The sequence below is a fragment of the Pterocles gutturalis genome, unplaced genomic scaffold (assembly GCF_000699245.1).
Source record: "Pterocles gutturalis isolate BGI_N339 unplaced genomic scaffold, ASM69924v1 scaffold20001, whole genome shotgun sequence".
NCBI lineage: Eukaryota > Metazoa > Chordata > Aves > Pterocliformes > Pteroclidae > Pterocles > Pterocles gutturalis.
Genome location: NW_010105980.1, coordinates 1 through 10,484, shown reverse-complemented (window position 1 = coordinate 10,484; position 10,484 = coordinate 1). Strand labels below are relative to the sequence as shown.

At 43.1% G+C, this 10,484-nt stretch overlaps 1 protein-coding gene across 1 annotated transcript in view; it reads left to right on the top strand.

Moving 5' to 3' along the window:
- The window catches only part of FGGY (FGGY carbohydrate kinase domain containing), a gene marked incomplete at its 3' end in the record, with an annotated part of 127,405 nt that extends 117,040 nt beyond the window's left edge, over nucleotides 1-10,365 (top strand). The window contains exon 14 of the mRNA XM_010087607.1: nucleotides 10,304-10,365. Coding sequence (XP_010085909.1) covers nucleotides 10,304-10,365 — 62 coding nt within the window. The remainder of the gene's footprint in view (nucleotides 1-10,303) is intronic.
- Between the last annotated feature and the right edge of the window lie 119 nt (nucleotides 10,366-10,484).

Here is a 10,484-nt window from a genome sequence, read left to right as displayed (position 1 = left end):
CACTGCTGGGTGGCAGGTTTTGATTTGCTCATTAAAAGAGGTTATGTAATATTACTGTAATCAAAGGCTCTTTTATGGCTCTGGGGCAGGTGGGAATTAATAGCCCTTGGTTTTGGTTTTGTATAGAAAAATGTCAGGCCTCACAGATAGCTAGAGTAGTGATGAACGGAACTTTTGACATTTACCAACAAACTTGTTGGTAATGCATTTCTTTAAGTTGGTGCCTACAGGTTTTTCTGTGCAGTGGATGTAATCGCAGTACACAGAGAGGTTGTCCATATAACAGAGAAGTTTTAATGCTAAAGAGAACTGTATTTACTGTTTCCCAGTGGTCTCTGAATTCTGTGTCCACAGGAATCCTACAGCTCAGGTTGAGATTCCTCCTTGCTGCTGTGAGAACACATTTGGCAACATGCTGGCTGTCCCGTCCATCAGACCAGGCTTCCCAGGTTTTTAAGGAATCAAGAGCTTTCTAAAATTCTGTAGCAATATGTATCCAGCATTTAAAGTGCTTTTCAGGAACAGTACTCTTCTAAAGGACAGTTGTCATGGCAGAAGAGCAAATGAGAGCAGCAGCTTCTCATCCCTGGCTGCCTCTGATTTTCAGACCTAGAGAAAAGAGGGTGCCCAGTTTTTAACAAAACAGGACAATATATTCAGCTGATCAGTGCGCCTTGCTACAGCTGTCACTCAGATTAGTCACTTGTAGCCTCTAATTTGGGAACACAAAATACTTTCTGGAACAGTGTGCTAGAAAGGGTTATTAACTCCTTGTCTGTAGTAATCATGGCAAGGAAACCAAACGCCCTGTGCCACAGAGAGCCGTCTGTCTCCTCTGCACTGTATTTCACAGGGGGGAGATGGCCATGCAGTCCAGTTTTAAACTCTTAGCAGATTCCTCATTTCTTCTAGGTTTTACTCTCTGCCCGACACACATTGGATATCTATAAAGTATCGGTTTTCTCTTAAGTGATATTTTAATTTTTTATTGCAGATAGGATGTCTGTAAGGTTACTAGAAAGGCTCTCTCCATATTTTAATGTAGTTTTACTCTGTTTTAACATCTCAACCTTCTACTGGTTTACAGTAGTGAAAGACTTTTTTTTAAAGGTCTTTTGTTTTTTATAAGCCCCTGTCCAGGGTAACTTCCCAAATGCAGTCCAGATTGGGTAAAATGTAAGCATGTTTCTGAGGTATAGTTTTTAATAGTAAACCACACATCAGATTAACTAGATAAAAAATAATCCCAAATCAAAACTCACAGGAGGGATTTCCCTCAGGTAGACACTGGAGCATGACAAAGAATAGATTTGAAAGATGAGGGGAAAAGGAAAGTCTCCTCAGACAGTGTTGGAAAGAGGGAAAGAATAAATAGATGGAGAAGAGTGAAATGTTGCAAATAGTTTTGTTTTCTTGATGGAGAAACCCTAAAGCAAAATGTAGATAGAAGTTGTTTTCAGGACAAAATCCCAGCTAGATACCCCAAAAATGCTAAAACCCAGGGAGTGGGGAAGTGAATGGAGAGACGTGTGTCAATTAATTAGATCGAAAAAATGTTTTGACAGTGTAAGTGAACATATGGAAGGAATTGAGAGAACCTGATCCGGTTCCCCATGTGTAAATGATGCCTTAGCCATAGCTCTAAAGCAAATACAGATGAAAAAAAAAAAAAAGCCACCTTTCCCTCCCCCCCAGTAAACCCTAATCCATTGCCAGATGGCAAATAAAAGTTTGAACTCTGACTAAATGCGAGGAAAGTTGTATGTTCAGCTTGAACGTGAAAATAAATCAGATGAATAAATCCAAATTTTACACCTTAAAGGAAGTGGTGCAGTTGAACTAAACATTGGGTCAAGTACACAGCCGAGTGTCAGGATATCCTGTGCGGATACTTGTTCTTCAGCTTCTCTGTTTTACCCTCCCCTGTCCAAATGACTCTTTCTGCTTTTGGCCAGGTCATTTCTTTTGTTGTGCAAGTAAGGGTGGAAGCTCACACCTGCCTTTGCCTGCTCCAGAGGTTTTACCACCTAAGATGGAGGGGAAGAGGACAGGTACTGCAAGCAGAGGGCAAGAAAGAGGCCAGAGAAGCAAAGTAACTTGTTCCAGGTTGTGCAGAAGAGCAGTGCTCCTAGGCGTAGTTTACTCCATCACCAGTAGCGATGAGTATGGAAAGGGCTGATGTAGCTCATTGCTGTCATGCAATCCCCTGCGTTGGGATCTGATGTGGGAATCTGATCTCTGGACTCCCAGGTGAGCTGGCTTTCTGTTAAACAGAGCTGCCTGTCAGTGTAACATTTCCAAGCCTAAAAAGTGTGTTAAATCAGTATATTTTCATGTGGTTTATATGGACAAACCTTCTTAGTCTATTATAACAGCGATGCTGTGTGTGGCTACCAAATTTATTCCACCTCAGAAGGGGGTGAGGGAAATACACTGTCTGTGCCAGTTGGTCGTGTAGTCAGGGAGCCTCCCCTTTGGTAAGGAAGCTGCCAGCCGTGGCATCGCCACCCACGGCGGGGGACCGGCGAGGAGGCAGAGCCTGCCCCAGGCTGTGGAAACCAGCCCGGCGGGCAGGCTGGGCAGAGCTCTGTGCTGCTGTGGTTACATCTTATCGGTATCTGTGCTAGCTGAATGTAAAGCTATCTTGGGTCTTCATACATCGACACTGTAAAGTGGACATACACTTCATGAATAAGCTGAACAAGCTCGTCTCAGGGTAAGTGCGGCTGAACCGTGCCCCAGCTCTGGTGCAGACTGCTTAGATGTTGCCCATAGACTGGTTGATTCATGGCACCCAGTGCCAGCAGTCTGCAAAACTGAAACAGGAGCTCAACACTTGGGCTCTTTCCATTGCCCGGGTAAGCTGAAACCCCTGCTAAGCTGTCAAGTTTGCATCCAAGAAGCTTTGGGCACTAAGAGGTGCCAGCAGTGGAGCACTCACAAAGCAAACTGTTTAATTATTTGATAGTCAAAGGCAACTCGGGGGAGTGCAGAGTCAAATCAACAACAAAACAACCTATATTTAGTAGCAGTGTGGCTGCAGCTTAGACCCAAACATAGTTTCCAGCTGGTAGATAATGTGCCAGTCATAGCTGACCCTCATCCCATTCTAAATTTGGTCTGTGGAATAAGTAATTAATATCATCGCTAGCACGACAAGCCACCCTTTACAGCAGCTGCATTGCCACTGCTGCTCCTCTTATGGCTTTGTCAGTCGGCTGGCTGGCCTGGCTGAAGCACAAGCTCTGTGTGACACTGAGCTGCAGTGGTCACAGTCTAAGACTTGGTGTAGTCACTGAAGCAGAGTAAAACTAGGTGCTCTGGAGGTAGGAGTGGTACCGTGGCCTTATCTGCACTTGTCTCTACTGTTACGTGATCTCTTTTCCATTTGTTCTTGTCTCTGATACTAAGGAGTGAAAATCATGTGGCTACAGTACAGGACAGGTCGAGTGATGTGTACTTCAATGAGGTGCAGTGGGACTGAGAGCTCTGTGTACCACCTACAATACCAAATCAGGGACCAACCTAGAGTTTGCAAACTGTGTGTACAAGCCAAACCAAACCTGGGGGAAAGCAATGGGCACAGCCTATTTCAGAGAGAGGTAACTGAAAGTTAAGATTACATTTTGTGAAGAAAACTTTGGAATATGTCGCAAACTTTCTGGATCCTGATTCAGTGCTTGAACCAGAAAACTACCTTGTCGCAGTACTGAGGATCCATCCACAGCCCAACCAGTTGGCCCTGTCAACTGAAATTGGATGGTTTAGGGGTGGAAAGATGTTTGGCTTTTTGTAAACTACCTGTCTGATTTTCCTCCACCACAGTAACAGTCTTTAATAATGTGTAAAATATTCCTCTAAGATGGGCCAGTGCTGTTATCGAAGGTATGGGTAGTGAAATCAAAAGGCTAGTGACTTTTCCTGGAAGACAGACTTGAACTCAAGTCCTGACCTGGGGTGCTGCTTGCTGGACCTCCATCCTTCCATCCTCTTCTCCCTCCTTCTCTGTAGTCTCACAGACACAGACAGAAACTCACTTCCTCTCTGAGGTTTGATACGAACATAGAAATCTATGTTGGAACAGAGCAAAAGGAAAATACAAGCTTGTGTGAAATTTTCCACCTTTTCACTAAAAGAATGAAAGCCAAATTTTCACACTTTGGTCTTAGGTGTTAAATTTTTGCTCAGCTTTAATATTTATCCGTAATGTGTTTTAAAACTTGGCTTGCTCCATTCAGAATACCACAGAGAATTGAGTTACAGATTTTGGGCTTTGTGCATGCTGCCAAGCTCTGCCCCTATAACTCAAACAAATTTAAGGGGGGCGGGGGGAAACCCACTAGAAAAATATTGTATATGGTCCATTACATGCTTTCTTCATGCAGTCATACACCACTAAAAAGTAATGTTCTGCTAGGGCTCTGTTACATAAATACATTGATGTAACTCCTGTAAGCATAGATAAGATGAATTTTGCATCTTCGGGCTATTGAGTAAGCAATCCTTAAATAAAAGCCTGTAAGAAAATAGCAGCCTTGCTTACAATTCTCAGAAAAGTTTACAAGTATTTTTTGAACATCAGCATTTCAAGAAATCTATTTATTTCCCTCAAATCCAAATATATCTCTGACTGGATTTGTTAAAATGATGTTAGTTAGGATCTGTTAGTCTCAGCTTACGTGTGTGGAATAGTGATGAATGAGAGAGAGGTTCTTCACTGTCGAAGAACAGTAAAAATTACTACATATAACATTATTTACTGTATTTGTTATGAGGGCTTAGAAGTGCAAAGAAAGTCACCCTGTTAATTTGTAGGTATTTACACCTGCTGAGTTCTGCAAATCAGAACAAATCTGGGGGGGAAGAAAGTTCCTACATTTCAGTCTATAGTGAATGGTGCAACTTTTACATTATTTTCCTCTGATGCTGGATCTCTGATGTAGAGCTGTGCAAAAACACCAGAGACCCAAGGGGGAGTCTGGGTAATGTTTTCAGGGCAACGAAGGCGAAATTCACATTTCTGAGCTGCTTATGGTGCAGGAGTTGAGGCTGACCTTCCATGCATACACTCGCGTCATTCTCAGGAACACGTGAAGAAGCACGCATGCTGGTACAGATTTCTCACTGTGTTTGGCTATAAGAATGGTATTGTGGCTTGTATTGCTCAATAAAAATGAATATAATTTTCGCCTTTTGCATACGTACTAAGATGAGGTGAATTAACAACTTTGGCTTAGGAGGAAGAGTGAGCCATGCATCTCATGCCAGCTTGTTCTGAGATTCCTGAATTAGTGATATTATAATTTATGATCTCTGGTTTACAGCAGAGTTATTTTTCATCCCTCCCAATATTCATCAACCAGTCATTCTGGGTGCAACAGAACCATGGCTATCACTGGACAAGCAATAATCCAGCAGCGTTCAGAGGAAAAACTTGCTTAATTTGCATTTGAGTACCCTCTTGGTTTTCGTATTGTCTAAGGATCCTTCCTCCAAGTAGCTGCCACACTGTTGCTGTAAGTGAAGCATGGTGTACCCCTGCCACACGGTGAGCTTTGCTGCATGCTTTTCTATGTGCAAGCCAAATGCGTTCAGCCACTGAAACTGTACAGTAAAACTTAGATGATAGGTGGTTGTTTTTACTGTAAAGTTAATAACTAGGATAGGTAAAAGTCCAAATATTTATTGAAATTATCAAAATGAGTAAGTGGGGAGAACACAGCCGGGAAATTGCATTTCTGCTGGAATGCCTCATGCATTTAACTTTGGATACAGTTTTTAAAGTACCTAAATAAAGCAAAAGCCCAAATTCTTAATGAGACTGATGTTCCCAGCTCATTAATTTCAATAGGATTTTGTTACCTGACTTCCTTACCTAAGGCTGACATCTGTGAATCTGATTTCTCATTTCGTGTGTGCTTCTAAGTGCCTACATCCTGTTAATTTTCAGTAATATTCAGCCACATAAGTCCTTGAGACACTACTGAAAATCAGACTTGGGGGCTATTGACAAGTGGGCTAATCTTCCTTGGCTCCCTCTGTAGTCCCAAGGGGGATGAGCAGGATCATGCTGGATGCTCTGAGACAGCCCTTGCAGGAGCCCATTGACTAGGGAATCGGAGAAGACTGGGCTGCTGGTCCAAAGCTTGCCCTTGTAAGCACCTCCTGTGGGCTCCTGATGGAGCTGACATGCTTTCCCTGGTGCATCCAGGTGTGACAGAGTACCTTGCTGCACTGTGGCTGCCACACTATTAATAATGGAAAGGAAAAGGTTTTTGAAGGGGCAACAGTTGAAAATTCCAGCTTTTATATGTTGTGCCAAAATAGGGTTTCTCTAGGAGAGAGGGTTTTCCCTGCGTTCCAGTTAGTGTTTCCCTGAGAAATCTACTGCCTGTTGAGGTGTTTTAAACTTATCCCTGCCCCAGATCATGCAGAATTCGGCCATCAGTACCGAATTAATGTGAGTGACTACTGATCTTCCCAGCCAGGTCACCCTTCCAGCAGCAAAATGGCACCTTGTTCTGGAATACTGGTGGGCCTTGGAGAATTTGGTTCCCGGGCCTGTGTTCCTTCTGTCCCAGGCAGGGTAACCCCGTTTGACTAACTCTCTCCATGGTAAGCAGAGTGTTTACTGGCTTGTATCTGTCTCAGCTTTGACACTCTAACAAAAGGTTAGAAATCATGAATGCATCTCTTTATTTCTGCTCCACAGTGCCTCTCTTTTTTTTCTGTGTAAACCCTTCACTTGCCTCTTGCCCAGCCTTTAGAAATGATCAAATGCGAACTTTCAGGGTTTATTTATAGCATAGCCTTTATGGAAAGAGAGAAAAGAAATGATTAAAAAGCAATTTTACAAAATATTTTGTTTTAAGAGAGAATTCATTGTGTTTAAATCACTGTATTCATTGTACTGTCTAGACTGGCAAACAAAGAAGATAGAGTGTCATTCAAATTAAAATTGTGAAATTTTTGGTGATTGGAGTTATGGATTTGGATGTCAACCCTCAAACAAACTATTTCTGAACAGCAGTATTATCAGTTTGCTATATTTAAGGCTTTGTTGGAGACAGAACAGTGCACAAGGTTGATCTGATTCAGTAATGCGATTCTAATGTTCCTTTGTTTCCGATTTCATTATAAATTCATATTTTCAATGTTCTGTTCCTCTTTGTCCCCAGAAAATTGTTGAAAAGACTTTCCTCTGGGAATAAAGTTTTTGTTCAAACTAACAATGACCAAACTGACTTTAAAAACAAAAAACCACACAACCGAAATGCAAATTAAGAGAAGGAATTCATTTGGGATATTTTGAGCAACCTAGAATGAGTGAGTTGCTGAAAATTGCTGTCTGTGTACTTTTTTAACATGTTATTCCACATTACCGTGGTAGTTGCTGTGGATTCTCAAAGACCCGTCTATTTCCAGTAGATTTAAAAATACAAAAGTATTTACTTGGTAAACTGTAAAGACTGCTCTGGCATCTTCCTCCTTAGCGAAACGTGGATAGATGGGTGAACCAGGAGAAGAAGATAAGCAGCAGCCAGGCCCCGTTTCCTAGTTCAGATCAGGGCTTGAGCGGCCCGTTTTCCTTGAGTGACCTCTCAGCCTGTCCTGCTCCCAGCGCCATCGTGGAATCATAGGATCATTTAGGTTGGAAAAGACCCTTCAGATCATTGAGTCCACTATAAACTGGGAGCAGTGGCTCCCTGCCCAGCTGCCCATCAAAGCATGGGGCCTCTGTGCCAGGGCTTTCGGGTTTGAGAAGACTTCACAGGGGGTCTAGGAGGCTTTCCTCAGCTCTCTGGAGACTTTCACCCTTTGAAGACCAGAGCTGCAAAGTGCTTGGTCTGAGCCAGCCTGAGGAGACCTGTAGTTAGAGGAGTAACAGCATAAAAATAAAACCTGTCTGGAGATATGCTTATCTCAAAAGGCTGGCTTATTTCCCATGGTAGCAGAAATGCGTTTTTCTGAACTGGAAGTTGTAAGAGGCCCCAGAGTAAAGCAGAACGTGAGTGTGCAGAGCATTTATGGCAGAAGCAGAAGAGGTCCTGGGAACAGTGCTGTTCGTGTCCTGTTCTCTTAATGCTGCCTAGAACGGGGCAGCAGCAGCCAGGCCCTGCCTATGCACGGAGGGGGTCAGTAGCAAAGTTGGGCTCTCCCTTTCATTTTTGTTGCACCTGTGAAGAAAAGTGGGTCTGTCTGGGGTGGTCAGACCCTTTAGATGTCTTGGTTCTATTTTTGTGCAGTATCTCCAGGGGAGTTCAAAAGGAGGTGTAAAGCAGGGAGCAGAAAGCGAGGTGACTCTTCCCATTAGCGGGGGCGTTTTGAGCGGTTTTGCCTTTGCCTTGAATTTTCAGTAAGACGTGGAGCTATGTGGAAAAGCAGTATTGATTGTAACAGAGGGAATTGCCTTTTTCTCTGTGTGTTCATTCATGTTTTGGGGTAGCCTCTAAATCCAGCTGGCCATGTAAGGGAGTTGTAAAAGACAGACTATTGTAAACAGAACAATGCTTGAGCTAGTATCGCTGTTAAAGAACAGGGAATAAATGCCCACCTCTCGTACTGGGAAAGAGACCAACCTTTCCATGCCAGTATTTTAATCTGGCTGGTGCGCAGAGTGTCTGTGCCAGCAGGCTCACATGTCCCAGAGAAAAGAACACACTATCTTGCTGGAAGTGTTATTTCAAGGGTGTTTCTTGGGAAATCAAAGTCCAATCAACTTCTACACGTATGAAAGAGTAGAGGCATATGAGTGCACAGAAACACTCCCTGCTGGTTTATCAGAGGCCCTAGCAAAGTAAAATCCTGACTGCACCATCACTGTCAGTGCTTTTTACTTTGGTAGAGCCACGGTTTCATCCAGTATTATGTGTTGATGCTGAAGGATGAAGCAACCATGCCCAGAACGTGCCAGGTACTACCGCAGGTTCAGCCAGCCAGGCCGAGCTGGGGGCTGCCGGCTGCTCTGGCACACAGCTGGCATCCCAGGCAATTTGTGCCTAGCTAAGCAAACTTTGGTGTCCATGGGAGAAAGAGGATCTGCTGGCTTCATGGGCAACCCACTTCCATCCTGGCATTTAGATCATGATCATATTTCTTGAACACAGGGGAAATGGGAAACCAGAAGAGGTAAGGTCGGCCGGTCATCTTGCTTATCCTCAGAGCCTCCCTGCCTGTCCTGGTGAAACTGTGCTTACATTCCTCATCTACATTGTAAAGTTCTAGGAGATCCTCAGCTGTAAAATGCTGGATTAGTGGAAAGCGAATATTTTACTACAGCAGATATTACAGCCCATAAAATCATCTAGCCCTTTAAAAAATCTAGCCATAGTATTTGACCAGTTGGCTTCCACCAGCAGCGCAGGCTGACTGTGCTCCAGGGATCATTCTGATGCTCTCACGGTGCTGTGCTGTAGGCACCAACATTAAAACATTAAAACAGATTTAGGGTCCTGCTTAGAAACTGTGAACGCTGATACAGACTTAGACACTGATTCTTGAATCCTGATCTTTCATGTTTAATGCTGTTGATCTGAAGGCTATTGCTTTAATGCTCCTTGTGAAATGACTTCCACTGAAATTAGCCTGTGCCTGCTGCCTCCACCTCTGCCCGAGAGCTTGATCCTCTGTTAACATCGGTGATTAGTGTCTTATTCCAGTGGGACTGCTCAGGAGGATCCACAGAAAATCACAATCTCACAGAGATCAGGAAAGGAACCAAATTATTCAGTCCTCTCCCTTCCACACGTGGCTCTGTCCCAGCGACTCCTTCTGCAGAGATCCCTTGGTCTGACTTTGCTTTGTCCAAAAGCAGAGTAGGATCAAAGTCTCTTACACCTTTATAGTGGAATGTGAGGGCAGCTGTAGCCTCTGTAACAGAACTTTTCAAGTTACACTTAGCTTCTGGAGTGCACTGGAGTCCTCCCTTGTTGCAAGGAATTGGTACTTTAAGAGTATGATTAAAGGATCTCATGTAAAGTATCATTTTATTTGAGAAATCTTCCCTCCGGGGATGCTGTGTTCAACATTTCCTTTGGTTAGTGTAAATAATAAAAGATAAGTCTGTTCTGCCTTGGACTCCCAGTAAGAAAGAGGAACAGATTTTGGTTTAGTGAGGGGTCTGCAGTACTTTGTTCTCATGACTACTATATAATGGGATTGAACATATTTTATGCCATCTGGCCTGTTCAGTCGAAACAAAATACATCAGTAATGTTCCGATTGGTTTTGAAACATCTTGTTCTTGTCAAAAAGTATTTTAAATCAAACCAGGCTTTTCCAGTTTGTGTTTGTCTTTTACTAGGAGGCCATGTCAAAAATGGGGAAAATTGGGAGAGTCGTGCAGCCGAACCATGAGCATAAGAGGTAATCCAACTTTTGTGCATTAATTTACTGAAAATGAAGTTAGAAGTTTGTCTCTTTATAGTACTGCCCGAATGTAGTAGTATTTATCACTCAGATTTTTTAAGGATTATATGGGCATC